The sequence below is a fragment of the Mytilus edulis genome, chromosome 11 (assembly GCF_963676685.1).
Source record: "Mytilus edulis chromosome 11, xbMytEdul2.2, whole genome shotgun sequence".
In the NCBI taxonomy this organism is placed as follows: Eukaryota; Metazoa; Mollusca; class Bivalvia; order Mytilida; family Mytilidae; genus Mytilus; species Mytilus edulis.
Window position 1 is genome coordinate 49830599 of NC_092354.1, and position 16449 is coordinate 49847047.

Below are 16449 nucleotides of genomic sequence, written 5' to 3' on the forward strand. Positions count from 1 at the left end.
CTTTACTATACTTATTCGCATTCATATTATCGTAGGTGCCGAATATGCTTTGAACACTAGGTAAATAACAAAATGTTGGATTCGAAAAAATGTTTGAATGAACTGTGGATATATTAAATATATGCCGCAGTTTTAGAAATATTAAGATATTGTGGTGAAAATTAAAAATCAATCGTTTCAAAAGCAGTTGACTAATTCATATATATAAAATTTTAGTTCAATTTTTGTGCCCAGATTCTTAGCAGCTTTTACCCACATCCAGTTATAAAGACAATTACATACCTGCTTTATATGGCATTACACCATCTGTAAAAATAAAAAAAAATAATTATAAATATTTCATAAAGATAAGTATATACATTTTCTGAACATGTAAAGAAAGAGGTGGAAGAACCCACGGGTACATGTTATAGTCCAACGCGAAAGCAAACTGATAACGCTATGACAAAAATTTAGATAAGATAACCAAAAGAAAAAATCTACAAAAGCAACAAAGAAAGGTAAATGTTGAACAAAACGAATTCCGGTAAAAACTGATGGTTCGTCAAACCGGTAAGCAGATACTGTACCGCATGCAACTACGAACATAAATTTCCAAGAAAGTCCATAAGTTTACTATCACAATCACAAGAACTGAAAACGAAACTTGATAAAAACGTGATAAAACAAATACTTTATATACACTGCATGAGTACCGAGCACATTTCTGGAATAATTCATATATTTGAAATCAACGTGATTACAAGGACCGTAACAGTTGACCAGCCATATGACTAAAAAGGACCTTACACATAGTCAAATCCATTTGATATTAAAATAATCTGATTGATATAAAGCGTTAGTTTATGTAATTTCTAAATTTAAAAAATTCTGATAGACACCGTTTGCCCTGATCATTGCACCGCACATTATGGGTATTCAACTAGTAATGTTTTTTTTTATCTAAACTTATGTTACCCTTCAAATTATTATAAGATAAGCTCTAACAATTGTAGAAAATTTGCTTTTTTAATCTGTCAGAACTTGTATATACAACTAGCTCACCTCCATTCTTGGCAACGTATTGCATTCAATGCAGATGTTAAAAAAAAACCCGTAAACAACCCACCCATGAAAGCCGATGTGCTGTATTCACCATCTTTTAAACTGCATGTTTCTATATCGCGAAAACTGTCGAATTGGATGTTCGACGTGTTTATATTAGAGTTTTAATTTAGAATTGTTTATGTTCACATTATGATTTTATTACTGGTTAATTTATTACAGATAACCACGCATACTCCGATAATTGTTATGGCTTATGGACAATTTTCTCTTATGTTCCCGAATTAAATGCCAAAATGTACAAACCTATACTAGAATAGAGCAATAACTGCTTTCTCTCCGTCATAAAATGTAAAATAACAGAACTACCAAACTCGGAGGAAAATTCAAAACGAAGAGTCTCTATTCAAAGAGCAAAATAAAACGCTCATACACACCAAACGAATGGATAACAACTGTCATATTCCTGAACTATTAAGTTTCCACGGAGATGATTTATAGGTCGTACATGTTAGTTTGTCTCCTTTCGGTCTAAAATCGGGGTGTAATCGCTGGTGTCCAAGAAGGGTAAACTGATCAAGCTGCACATGCAACTATAATCATACCATTCCAAGAAAGCGCACGTATTTTATGGTAAACTGTCTCTAATATTTAATTAACTGTGCATTTGTATTCAGATATCGCAGATCAAATTTATTCGTTCATTGTTTAATCATACGTTTTTTGATTGAGTTAAGTCTGCCAATTGATATTTTATCGTATGTTTTTCTTTGTTGTGATGTTATGCTATTGTTTCAGAAAAAGGGAGAAGGTTTGGGTCCATTAAAACGTTTAATCCCGCTGCAAATGTTTGCACCTGTCCTAAGTCAGGAATCTGATGTACAGTAGTTGTCGTTTGTTTATGTAATATATACGTTTTTCTCGTTTCTCGTTTTGTTTATATAGATTAGACCGTTGGTTTTCCCGTTTGAATGGTTTTACACTAGTAATGTTGGGGCCCTTTATAGCTTGTTGTTCGGTGTGAGCCAAGGCTCCGTGTTGAAGGCCGTACTTTAACCTATAATGATTTACTTTTTAAATTGTTATTTGTATGGAGAGTTGTCTCATTGGCACTCACACCACATCTTCCTATATCTATTAGCCATGTGAGCAAGATGAATAAAACATGTTCAACGTTTTTTTTTAATTGAAATATATTATGACTTCGATGTTGTATTCATCAAATTAAAATCATGCCGTCTGTTTTTATCAAACACTTATTGAATCACATGAACTTTCTACAATGAAATAATTCAGTGAAAAGCTGTAGACGATAAAAAGTTCCATGGTGGTTCTATACGACATAAGAATATCAACATCAGTATCAGGAAAATTTAGAATTTCGAAATATATATTTTTAGAAAGGTGAAGCATGCTAATATTGAATTGACTATATATATATATGTATAACAAGTGTGCATTTGTAAAAGCAAAACAAAAAGGAAAATGATTTGCAATCATGTGCATATACATTAACATTTATCAATCATGATTTTAAGTTCCTGCATGTTGAACCTATTGCGTACTGATATCAAGGATTTTATGTGTATTAAGATCGTTTTGAAAATAGATTCAAGACCTACTCCAAATTTTCAAAAGATTAACTGTTTATATATCCTTTTGTAAAACATAACGTACACATGTTTGATCAGACAGTTAAACATGTGTGTACATTGTGGCAATTTGAGGGAAATGTTAAAAACTATATGTTTGTTAAACTACATGCATGTATAGAAAAATAAATATTAATGTTTAATTTGTGTCAATTAAAAAGCAAGAAACACAACACTGTTTTATGTTTTGTTTTCAAAAACTACTTTTGTTTAATTCAATTATAATGATTGTAATATTATGATTAACCATAACTAGGTTAAATTAAATACATCAATATTTCCACTATTTTAAGAAAAACCTCATCAAATTTGTCCGGATTATAATTGCGTTCCCAGAAGCGTGGTTTTTCTACAATGCTGGAATAAAAATATTTAAAAGACCAAAAATTAAGAACGAAGAAGAAAAGGATTGAGGATCACAATTCCGAAAGATTTTTCCAATTGCAGATAAGGTAATCTCTTCCCTTGATATATATAAGGATCTTCGTAGTTTTTCCATTGTTTCAAATCTTGTTTTTTTTTATAATTTAGACATTTTTTTCATCTAGAGACCACATCATTATGTTTGTCTTTGTTCTGGTTAGAATGGACATATATGTTATAAAAAAATTTAACAATACACATACGAATGTTATTTAAACATTTATAACCTTTTTGTGTTTAATCACTAATAATATAAAATGTATGAAATAAGCGCGTTCAATCTCATAACTTTGCATTTTCAATCTTGAATAAAATGATTTAAGCAATACCCGGTATATACATCTAGTCCAACAACGGGTACATGACAACATATTGAATCTAGTTTAGATTTTCATAAAAATCAATGAACAACCCACTAACTAAAGCTGAGAAATTGTTTTGCATCACAGATATATCTCACTCACTTCAGCTGAGGTGTTGTTTTCGTCACCTTTTACACTAAACATATTTATACATAGAAAGCTGACGAAGCAATTTGTTCTAGTGTTAAGGTAAAAATCATCATTTAGATCTGTATATATGACCCAATCAATGTAAAGTTCATGGATACGGAATATTTGCGTAAAAGTGACCACGCATGTTTTAAGTGTCGTCCTAATTTATAGACAAATCCAGGCAATGTTTCGTCCATTCGATACAGAAAATGTACAAACATGTACTCACAGAGGGAAATTACTGATTCTCTCTCGAAATTAATGTTCATGGATTTTATATACATGTAGTAATATAAACCCGCGACAAAGAAGTACGTAATGTAGAATTCATGTATTATCTCAGGCGACCAACAAAATCAAGGCAAACAATAGAAAATAGCGAAATGACAAAAAGTTCTCTCAAACCGCTATTTAGAAAGATAGACTAGATAAAAACTGATACCGTCCAACTTTAAAGAGTTTTGACTCAATTGTATGTATTGGGTTTGTGTTCCTACAAATGCAGTCTGAAATGCAATATCTTAAAGACTATTCAGTTTTTTCTCCATTTTAATGACAAGGGGCAATAAAATGTTCAACTGTGCATCAAATTTTAAAAATAAATTGGGGAGCCAACTATAACAAATCTATGATTAGCTCAATAACGTTGACATAACTTGTCATATGGGCAGCCCTGTAGTATTTCCACATCCAAAATTCTCGGTGTAAGTTAAATAGTTGGTTGACCGTTATGGAATAACCGTTTCACAAATGATACCGGATATGTTCCTTACGTCGTAACTACAATCTCCTTCCCTTTCATGAATGTGACCTACCGAATTAGACTATTTACCGGATTTGTAATCACATAAGCAACACGACGGGTGCCACATGTGGAGCAGGATCTGCTTACCTTTCCGGAGCACCTGGGATCACCCTTAGTTTTTGGTTGGGTTCGTGTTGTTTATTCTTTAGTTTTCTATGTTGTGTCATGTGTACTATTGTTTTTCTGTTTGTTTTTTTCATTTTTAGCCATGGCGTTGTCAGTTTGTTTTCGATTTATGAGTTTGACTGTCCCTTTGGTATCTTTCGTCCCTCTTTTAAATAAGGATCCCGAGCCTCAATATTAGAAAAGGGTTACATTTCACCTACTCAATATATATAAAGTTTTAAGGCGTTATTTAAAAAAATTGTAACATAACCCAAGGGGCACTCTCTATCAATTAAGTGTTGAAGTGTTCCCCTCCCACCTCAAGAAGCAGCACCAGAAAAATGTAGGACTTGATAATATTTTTTTAAACAGGTATGTACATTTATATTGTGTAACTGTTTATACTAGCACATTTGTTTATTTGTGTCAGTGTTCCTTTATACCTTACATTTGAGATTTCTTTGTCTGGATATCTAATATTTTGTTAATCTGCCTCAGTCACGAGCGGGAATTATCTTTTCATTTTTTTCATAATCTATATGCTTTTACTTCTGGTGTATGGTTAACAAACACTAAACACTACAGCATATGTTCAGTTTGTTTTAGATTTATGAGTTTGACTGTCCCTTTGGTATCTTTCGTCCCTCTTTCAAAGCATCAACACATTTTCTTTTACCTATTAGAATAGGGTGTTTTTTTAAAAATCATTAAAAATGTTGATGTTATTGTACTTATTGTGGTCATTATGAATCCTTTATTGGAAATGCAAGTATCTAATTCTTTATTTCCTTATTTTCATTTTAATTATAACATGTATAAAACAAGCACAAGCAGTCGGGGGAAAACTGCTATTTTAATTTATTTTATTATATTTTTTGAATTGGCAGTGTATACATCTGTGTGATAAACATTATTTAGTAACCAATCAAAAATATTGCGTTCAAGTATACTTTTATTAAAAACAAGCAACTTACTTTAAGTGAGATGTTGTTTTCATCACCTTAATACCCACTCACTAAAGCTGAGATGTTTTTTTTTATCACCCCTTTTCGCAAAAATGAGTCTATATTAAGAAAGCTAACGAACCACTTACATGTTTTCCTTAATATAGTGACATTAAAATTCTAATTTAGAGTTGTTTATTTGATAAAATATAGAACTAGTTTATGTTTACTGAACATATATAATAAGGATGACAACAAATGACTTCAAGTGTTGTGCTTGTTTATGTATAACTCATTTTAATGTAAACTCCACTCAGTTGCACTAGTTAGAGAAAATGTACATAAATGAACTAAAATAGGGCAATCACTACTTCTCTCCCGAAATGATTTTATTTACTTGTGATGTATTGTCATTCTGGCTTCTTACAACAAAGAAGTACTTAAGGTGGTACCTAAAACTTTAACTAAAATTAATTTGGCTCGTTTAATTTTCTTAAATGTTGACTAAGTATTTACTTTGACTCTTTGACAAAAATATAAGAATTTCAAAAAATTTGAACCAACCGTTTAATCAGAAAAAATACACTGGTTATATAGCAGTTTGACAAATACCTTTTCTGATCATTGAGAAGCTTAATAATTCCCTTATGAACACAACGTCATTAAAACGTTCTGCTGATTTTACAGAGTTATCTCCCTGTAGTGTTAGGTACCACCTTAATGTATATTTCAACGCATTGATAAAAGAGACAAATGTATTTGGCGAAATGACAAACAGCTTTCTAAACTGTATTTTATAAAAAATAAAGGCTGAACAACTGAGAAACACGAGTCATGTTACACGCGTCCAATATAACTTGAGCTTTTTGCATTACAGAGTAAATACTAATTCAATCCCACTTCGAAACGTGTGACTACATTAAATTTAACGGGTTTGTCTTGCTACCAATTCAGTTTAATTCGCACTATTACATAATATACTATTTAGGTTTTCTCCTAAGATGACAATAGGCCTCAAATTTTGAAAACATGTGCCATTTTTTTGTGTAGGATTTTTTGTTAATACATTGTACAGTAAGACAAAATGTAATTGTTTTTCACATGCTTGCATTAAAAGATTGCATTAACTTGACTTATATACACTTATTACTGATCTCAATTGTTATCTCCTCTACTCTTTGTCAATATCCGCAAGTTAACCCTTTAACGATTTTATTATTTGTCAGGCTAAATTGCTTAAAACAGCATGTGCTGATGCCATTGTTCCCATCTGTGTACTGTAATACAGGACAATCATCCGGGTTACATTGTCATCATTCATGCGGAAAATAAACGCTTAGCAATTTTATAGATGGAAAGAGAGGAAAACAACATGATTAATGTGAAATAAACTGTTTTATATTAAATAAGCATTTTTGTATTACCCTTTGATCTCAAGGTAATCTACAAGCTAATGTTTTGAACATTAAACAAATGTCGATAGTCGGTGATTACACGTTGAAGAAATAATGCATATATATATGTTAATATGTAATCTCGTTGTTTTTGTAGATATAATAAGTTCCTTTGTAGTAGTAATGATATTTGTCATAGATGTTTTGAATTATCATATTTTTGTCATTATGCAAACATTTCAATTTTGTATTATACACATGTTTTCATATTTAACAAACCGTTATACAATCGAATAATCGTAAATCCTTTATTCATTAAAAACAAATCAGTCGTTTATAAATCCGTTTTTTCGTCTTATTTACCTGATGCAAAATCATAATATTTTGATTGTTAATATAAAACTGAATTTTTAGGTGAATATTTGATTTCTTATTAATAAACACATTTATGAAAAGTATATGTTGTATTTACATTACATTATATATCACAACTCGAATTTATTCAGATTGTTAACTGTAGCGTATAATCAACAAAGTATTTGTTTCCGGATTTTGTTCAACAATTTTATTTAACATGAGTAGCAACACATGGTATATTAGATCTGTAAATTATTGTTCATGTTGCATGTTGAAATGAAACATCAAGGATACCGTTTTCGATAAAAAAAAAAAAGAAAAAAAAAAAAAAAAAAAAAAAAAAAAAAAAAAAAAGACGTTGTAATGTATTAACGATTATTATTAGCCAATTTCTTTAAACAAAATTTATAAAAAAAAATAATGATTATACCACATCTCAGAATTTTGCCATGTTCTTACTTTTGTTCAACGTTTATTGATTAAAACGACATATAGGAAATTGACAGATTTTGACATGGAATATTTTTTTTTAATTTAAAAACCGATAAAATGGAAAGTGTTACAAGGATTATAAACTTTCGTTTCGTATTTAATTCCTCCTATCGTCTAAATGATAAAATCATATTGATATATTGGATAACCAAAAAACAAAAATGCGTTATTTTTATGTATTCCAGCAAAAACAATACTGAAATAAATTCAAATATTTAATTTCATCCTTACATCCACCTATTACATTTAATTGTATTGCTTTGTGTTAATTAATCTCGGTGGCGAAATGGTCTAGGTAGTTCATATATTGTATAATTATGAGGGCCCTCATGGGGTTTTTGATTATGTGATTACTTGGCCGTTTTTTTAATGATTATTTGATTATTAAGCCAAATATTTCATGATTATTTGATTACCTAGGACTGTATTTTTAGTTTATGATTATTTGATTACTAAAGATAAGCAAATATTTAATGATTATGTGATTATATTGGCAAAAAAATGGTGATTATGTGATTACTAGGACCCCCCCCCCCCCATGAGGGGCCTCAATTATCAATACTGAGGTTGTCATTTCATATCCCGCACGTTTCAGATGCATTCGACATCAATATTAATTGACTAGGATTATCATGCCGAAGTTCGGTGGTGCTTTCTATGCACTGTTTACTCAAACAATAAAAACTTAACGACATTGTCAATTTTGACGAGGAGTTGGATGTTTAAAGGTTATGTTTTTTATTCCGTACTGTCCAATATACTTGATAAACGCTGATATTTACACTGAGAGCAAACTTACTTGAAACAGTACCTGCAACTTGCAAACAGTTCGAGTACGCGTATGAAATAATTATAAAAATCATAAGACATAACATTTCCAATCATCAGTGGTTGAGGGTGTGCATTTCGTCCTGCAAACGTGTGTGTGTTGCTTCAAATTTCTTGCATGTTGTACAAAACTTCCAAAAAATTCAACATGTTTGACCCACTTGTAAATATTTAGATGTAAGCCAAGTTACACCCACAATATTAGATGTATTTTACAGAGTCGGAATTGTGTGAAAAATATATTTTTGGAAGGTACATGGCTGATTTTGGTTTTCATCATGACCTTTCGGGTAGTTGTAAAATACCCGTTAAGATCAGATATGTCAATTTCAAGATGTTCAGGAGGTCATTAATAACTTAGTGATACTGATACAGTAAAGTATCAAGATTATTCAAAATGCTCATTAATCAATTAAATGAATTTAAATTTGAAAGGCTTAAAAAATGAACTATCTTTGCAATTTAAGAGGCCTGATAATGTATCTTATCACACCTCCTTATTTAAAAAAAAATAAAAAGAAAATAATGGCAAGAGTAGTATACCGCTGTTCGAAATTCATTAATCGATTGAGAAAAAAACAAACAAACCCGGGTTACAAACTAAAACTGAGGGAAACGCATCAAATATAAGAGGAGAAATACGACACAACAAAAACACAACATTAAAATATAACACACAGAAACAAAAGAAAAGACTCAATGGAAAACTTTGAAATCAATTACCGAAGAAATACGTATAATACGTTAAAAGATACAAAAATAAATTAAATTATTCAACTATTCAATAAGATGTAAGTCGCTGCTGTGTTACTTATTCACACACTCTAAATAAAGGCAACAGTAGTATACCGCTGTTCAAAACTCATAAATCCATGAAAAAAAAACAAAATCGGAGTAACAAACTAAAACTGAGGGAAACGCATTAAATATAGGAGGAGAACAACGACACAACATTAAAATGTAACACACACAGAAACGGACTAAGCATAAGACAAAATCCTATGAGAATAACAAATATAGCATCAAAACCAAATACATGAATTTGGGATAGATAAGTACCGTGACACGTCTTATAGTAATGTGAATTCACACTTAAAAATAAGAGAAAACAAACGACACAACGGTAACACAACGTTAAAGTGTAACACACACAGAAACGAACTATAATATAACAATGGCCATATTCCTGACTTGTTACAGGACATTTTTAAAGGCAAAAATGGTGGGTTGAACCTGGTTTTGTGGCATGCCAAACCTCATCTAAATATGTTAAGCCTCCGAAACTGACGCTGATTGTACTCGCCTTAATTCTGCTTCTGTGGCTTTCTTAGTAGAGGATATAAAATAAAACAATGATCTTACTTAAATTCTTCAAACAACTTTTCAAATGTATCAATTTTCTGAATTCAGAACTTTTCAGAAGGAAAATTAAAATTGATAATGGAAATGTTGAATGTGTCAAAGAGACAACCCGACCAAAGAGCAAACAACAGCAACAGGCCACCGTTTGTTCTTCAACACAGCGAGAAAATCCCTCACCCGGAGGCAGGCTTTAATACTGAAAGTTGAAATGCGATCAGAAAGTTGAGTTTCACTACATAGAAAGTTGAAATGCGCTATATAGAAAGTTTAAATGCGCTATACATAAAGTTTAAATGCGCTATATAGAAAGTCGAAATGCCCTATAAAGAAAGTTTGTATTCGCTGTACAGAAAGTATTAACGCGCTGAAAAGAAAGCTTTGATTTGCTGTACAGAAAGTTGTAATGCGCTTTACAGAAAGTTTGAATGCGCTATACAGAAAATGTGAATGCGCTGTATAGAAAGTTTAAACGCGCTATACAGAAGTTGTTATGCGCTGTACATAAAGCTTTGATGCGATGTATAGAAAGTTTTAATGTGCTTTACAGAATGTTTTAATACGCTATACATACAATTTGAATGCGCTGTATAAAAAGTTTAAACGCGCAGTACAAAAAGTTTTAACGCGCAGTACATAAAGTTTTAATGCGCTGTTTATAAATATTGAATGCTGTCATTAAAGAAATAAACCTTCTGGTGCTCAAGATTGTCTGTACTCAATGATTTTTAATCTTGAATTCATTTGCAAAGAAAATGATTGATTTTTTTAAATGTTTAATTGTCTGAATAATTAAAGTAACATAACGGTAGAAAAATACTGATACAAAAATAAAAATGTAGAAACTGAAATAGTGGAATATATTTTTGATATAACTTACGATGTCCCATAGAGCTTGCATAATAAACAAAACACAAAACAAAAAATCCCGTCGTCACAATCCTGTCCATGGTCGAAGTCAGATGGTTTCCAGCAGAAGAATAGTTAAAATGAGTCGGTTAAATAGTATTGCCTTGCCCCTTTTACAGATAACGTCACGTGATTTGTAATATCTTATTATGGAGGATCAGGCAACAGTTGTTATCATAATAAGGATTGTGTTTTGTAATATTTATTAAGTATGTAAACACGAGTTTTGCATGTTTTATTTTCTGTCCCTGATCATCTACAGTAAAACCTGTCATTATACAAAATTTCGGATTTACAGTTCTAAAATAATTAACGTCAACTTTCTGAAATCCTCAAACTGTATTCTCATATCAAATAATACAGTAGCAAACTTTTGTATTTTAATTTAAAATAAAAATCAAACTCGATTACTAGAAGAGGGAATGTACTTTTATGGAAGTGAATCTGTTATTAGGTTTTACTGTAAAATATCTTCATGAGAGCAACCGAGGCATCTGTGTTCAATCACTAGAAAAGAATATTAAATTCCTTAATTAAAATATTATTATTTTATTTGATATTAAAACGCAGTAGGCTGTGTAATTAACATAACACATTCATTATATACAGCATTTATATAAACACATATATAATTTCCGTAACGTACACTATATGGTGCACTTAAACCTTCCAGATACGGAAGGTCATCGGAGGTCATGTATCAACAACAATCCCAAAAATGTACATTATCTTTTCATGATGAAGACATAATCTTTCAATCAGTTTATTTGAGGTCTGGCATGTCAGTACCTGTCAGTAGTTGTTTTGTTAATTTACGTATCATTATCATTTGTTTAGTTTCTTTTTTACCTATTCTGACATCGGACTGGACTTTATTTAAACTGAGTTTTACTGTGCGTATTGCTGCGTGTTTGTATTTTATACACTTGCTAGTGGTACAATGTATAGGAGAAGGGTTGATATCTAAAAAAAACGGTTAACCCCGCTAAATTGGCCTTTCCAAAATCATGAGCCTCTGGCCTTTCTTAGTCTTGTTTGACTTTTAATTTTAGTTTCTTTTATATATTTCGGAGTTTAGTATGACGTCCATTATCACTGAACTAAAATACATGTTTGATAAGAAGCCAGCTGTAGCACGTCTCCGGGTGCGGGATTTTTCTCGCTGTATTGAAGATCTATTCGTGGCCTTCGGCTGTTTTCTGCTCTTTTGGCCTGGTTGTTATCTTTTCGACTCATTTTCCCGATGATTTCCATTCTCAATTTTATAATTGTTTTTTTTTTAGTTTTACAACATAGTCTAGAAAGACAACGTGGTAGATTTCACCGCGCTCAAAACTGTTGGCCTGCACACTTTTGTTTTGTATGTAACAACCGAGGCTAGAACTATGTCTTCTCATTCTGGTTTGTCAGTATTTATACATTTGAGTTTTGGAATGAATCGGGTGTTGTCGGTTTATATGGTCTTAAGTATTTTGGGCTTTACCTGATATCATAAAAGTAAGGAGAATGAGCATGATGGCGAATGAGATTACAATCCACCACAGTTCAAATCAGTTCGATTTAAGGATGTTTGCTCCTCTATTTTTTTTGATTTTTTTTCCAGATTTTCAGAATCCTCTGGTTTTATCCATGCATTGTCATTAAAATATTTTGCCAACTAACCCCTACTTTTCTTTTCATAATTTTATAACATAAAGTTTAAAATAGATAAAGGCAGATGTGGTGTGAGTGCCAAAAAGCCATATTTTAAAAGTTTATAAAATTCTTGATGTTTTTTCATAGTTTTCGAAACAAATGAGGTGTCAATGTTAAATGTATGAAAAATCTAGAGAGAACTATTTCCCCCCCCCCCCAAATTTTCAATGGCTTATATCTCGAAAACGACCACACGAACCCTCCATTTTTTCTCTCTTCATATACTATCAATTCATAACAGTCTTTTAAAAAGCTTTGTATTTTTTAACAGAGTAACGAACATCCTTAAGCAATTATTATGATAATCAATAACAGAACGACCTTAAACAATGAGAACAACCCATACTGCATATAGCAAGCTATATATGAAAGGCCCGAAATGATAAATGTTAAACAATCCAAACCAACAACTAATGGCATAATTCGAGTAATTAAAATGATTTTAATTTACGAAAAAAAAAGACAATATAAAAGACAACCAACTGAATGATTTTGGACAAGCACATACAATATATATATAAGTTTTGCAGTGTGAAACAAATTGAATACTTGTGAGCGCATAACCATCTTTGTCTTTTATTATCTTGATATATATCCAAAGTCTTTTATAATTCGCATTTAATGTTTCGCTACTGTATAACTTATTATGACAAGATTTTCGTAACCTTACCATTGAGGACTGTATGTTGACCTCTAAATGTCTTCTTTTGTGTCTTTCGGGTGCTCTGTGTATGACGTATTTATTGAATAGGAAATGTGGTATGATTGCCAATACAACAACTATTCACTAAAGTTTAAATGGAGGGCATGTAAGCAATTATGGGCAACCGTAAGACATTCAACTATAAGAAAAACCCAAACTTTATAGTCGGAACAGGCACACAAAGAATGTGCTGGGGTTCAACATGTTTGAAGGTGCCAACCCTCCTCCAAAAGATTACACCGAGCTTATATTGCATCGTACATTTGTTTAAGTTAAAATGTAAGCAAACTATTGTTGGACATAATAATTAACAAAAGAGCACGTCTTGTATGCATACATTTTCAATAGTGTTGGTGTATTCAATGTAATATGAAGCGTATACATAGATTATTTTTTTTACATTAAAGCGATACGGTTTCGAACAACACCTTTAATTATAGTTTGTGTTTTATTTGTTCATTTTAAGGAATGAATTGATATAAAAATGAAATTATATAGATGTCTGTATATTCTTTCAATTCTTTATTTGGTACACTTTTTTTTAAGAATATTCATTTTATTGCTTGCACACTGCACATTGTACATAAACATTGTACGAGATCAACTTAAACAATAAGATTATGTAAGTATTGTGTGTCACGTGTATGTGCGTTTTTTTTTTCTTTTGTTGCTTTGAAATCTCTGTTACAAAAGAAATTAATAGCTATTACTTTTAACAAATCCAATTTTATAGTATTTAACATAACAATAATGTCAGAATTACATCAATAATATTTGCATTTCAGAATGAGTTGCGTAGGTTGCAGGAAAACCATTTATGTTCAGATTTTGAATGATAGCGGATGGATAAAGAGAGCAAACGACACCAGAGGTATAAAAGTTACGGAACAGAATCGTTCAATGCACAGAGTTTGCACCCAAGGGACTTTCTGTTCATTTTGACACATTGCTGGTTTTAACTTTATTTGTTGCTAGTCCGCATCCATCAAACTTAGGCATATCATGTCGATATAGCTTTAATTTGCTTACTGCTAAGTGTTCGAATTTACTCTGCTTCTGTGCTTTGTCTTTCTTTAAAAAGTAAGTTCTTATATTAGCATACATTGTCTGATGCACTTTGTTTTAAATCGTAACTGCAATTGTATTGCATGCAAATATTCTTGTCCTCGAGAAGGTTAGGCCAAAAGCGTAAGATCATGACCATATGCGTACATACTCATATGGTACGATCATACACTAATGAGTAAAACCTTTTTTCAATTGATTTCTATTATAATTTCTTCTTATGATGTACTGTTTCAACACTGTCTCTGGTTTGGAGAGGATTGAAACTCAAACGAGTGTTACCCTGCTGCATTCCGTATATGTATGTCCCGACAGTCAGGAGTCTTTAATTTAGTGGTTGTTGTGTATTGCTGTGAAACATATTTATATTTTCGTTTACTACATGTACTTTGAACATAAATTATTCCGTTAGTTTAAATGTTTGAATTGTTTTCATTTGTCGTTTTAGGGGTATTTCATAGCCGACTGGTGCGATATGGGCTTTGCTCATTGCTGAAGGCGATACCTTGACATGTAGTTTTGTATTTGAGAGTCATTTGGTCTTTTGAGAATACATGTAATTGTCTCATTGACAATTATACCACATCTTCTTTCTTTTTAATATAAATGTACGTATCTTGACATGCATTTTGTTTCTTTAGTATTGTTTTGTAGCCACCTTTATCGGGGCCGATTTAATCCATTTTTTTTGAAATCGTAGAGTGTATACGAACCACAACGGCTATCAAATAGGACCAGCTTTGTCCGATTGCGTTAAAACCTTAGGTTCTTTGTAAGTTCTTAATTTATAAACAGACAATTTAAAAAAATCTTTGATTTTTTATAAATCATTTAAATACCAGTACACAAGGTCATGTTTTTCTCTGGCTGTTTATGACGTCTTTACACTAAATCCATTGGATGTTGGATGTGTACGGATTGATAGTTTAGTCTTAGATGCATGATTTTTTATTAGTTGTTAGTGGCTTTGAACTAGCTGTCAGATAACTGCGAGTAATCTCAGATCTGTTCATTGCGTTTTTTTTTGTGTCGGGATGTATACGTACCCGGCCACGTCTATTTGTATTTTTGTCCATCTGATGAGTTAAGCCTTTTTCAACTGATTTTTATAGTTCGTTCTTATGTTGTACTGTTATACCACTGTCCCAGGTTAGGGGGAGGGTTGGAATTCCGCTAACATGTTTAACCCCGCCACATTATTTATGTATGTGCCTGTCCCAAGTCAGGAGCCTGTAATTCAGTGGTTGTCGTTTGTTTATGTGTTACATATTTGTTTTTTGTTCATTTTTTACATAAATAAGGCCGATAGTTTTCTCTTTTGAATTGTTTTACTTTGTCTTATCGGGCCTATTATAGCTGACTATGCGGTATGGGCTTTGCTCATTGTTGAAGGCCGTACGGTGACCTATAGATGTTAATGTCTGTGTCATGTTGGTCTTTTGTGGATAGTTGTATCATTGGCAATCTACCACATCTTCTTTTTTTATAGTTATTGATTACTGTGCTGATGAAACCTGGTGACTTTTCAAAAGTCCATCTGCAGCAAAGTCCATCTGCAGCATGGACGTCAAGTTGGTTACCTATTCCCTATTCCCTATTCGTTACCTATTCCCTATTCCCTATTCGTTACCTATTCGTTACCTATTCCCTATTCCCTATTCGTTACCATTTCGTTACCTATTCCCTATTCCCTATTCGTTACCTATTCGTTACCTATTCCCTATTCCCTATGCGTTACCTATTCGTTACCTATTCCCTATTCCCTATTCGTTACCTATTCGTGACTTATTGTTTTTGCTCAGTTCTTATTATTTTTATTCTTCTTCTTCTTCCTCTTCATCCTCTTCTTCCTCTTCTTCTTCCGCCACTTTAAAAATGAACTTGTCCGCAGCATTTCTCCAAAACTCCTTGTCAGATTTACTTAGGGTTTCATAAAATGTTAGACTAATATGTCTAGGTGAGCCATCTATCGTTCATTTGTGCATTGGGGTCTATTAAGGGGTATTTTGGGGGGCAGAAAGAAGGGAGGGGTTTACTATAGAACCCTATGGGATTTTATTTTCTAAAATTTTCAAATGAATATAACTTGAAAACTGTAAGTGATAGATACATGCAGTCTCCAGAAATGATTAAAGGACAATAAAACAAATCATATGAAATATAGGGGAGTCCCTGGGGGG

The 16449-nt window shown here is 31.9% G+C and overlaps 1 protein-coding gene across 3 annotated transcripts in view; it reads right to left on the minus strand.

Moving 5' to 3' along the window:
- Positions 1 to 10916, minus strand: part of LOC139495741 (collagen alpha-4(VI) chain-like) — a 32474-nt gene extending 21558 nt beyond the window's left edge. For 2 of the 3 annotated variants that reach the window (XM_071284106.1, XM_071284105.1), the window contains exons 1-2: positions 10778 to 10912; positions 283 to 306 (exon numbers count right to left, since the gene is read on the minus strand). In XM_071284106.1, the coding sequence (XP_071140207.1) occupies positions 283 to 306; positions 10778 to 10847 (94 nt within the window). In that variant the 5' untranslated portion in view covers positions 10848 to 10912. Of the gene's footprint in view, positions 1 to 282; positions 307 to 10777 lie in introns of all 3 variants that reach the window. The other variant, XM_071284104.1, reaches the window with a different exon arrangement.
- Positions 10917 to 16449: the final 5533 nt, after the last annotated feature.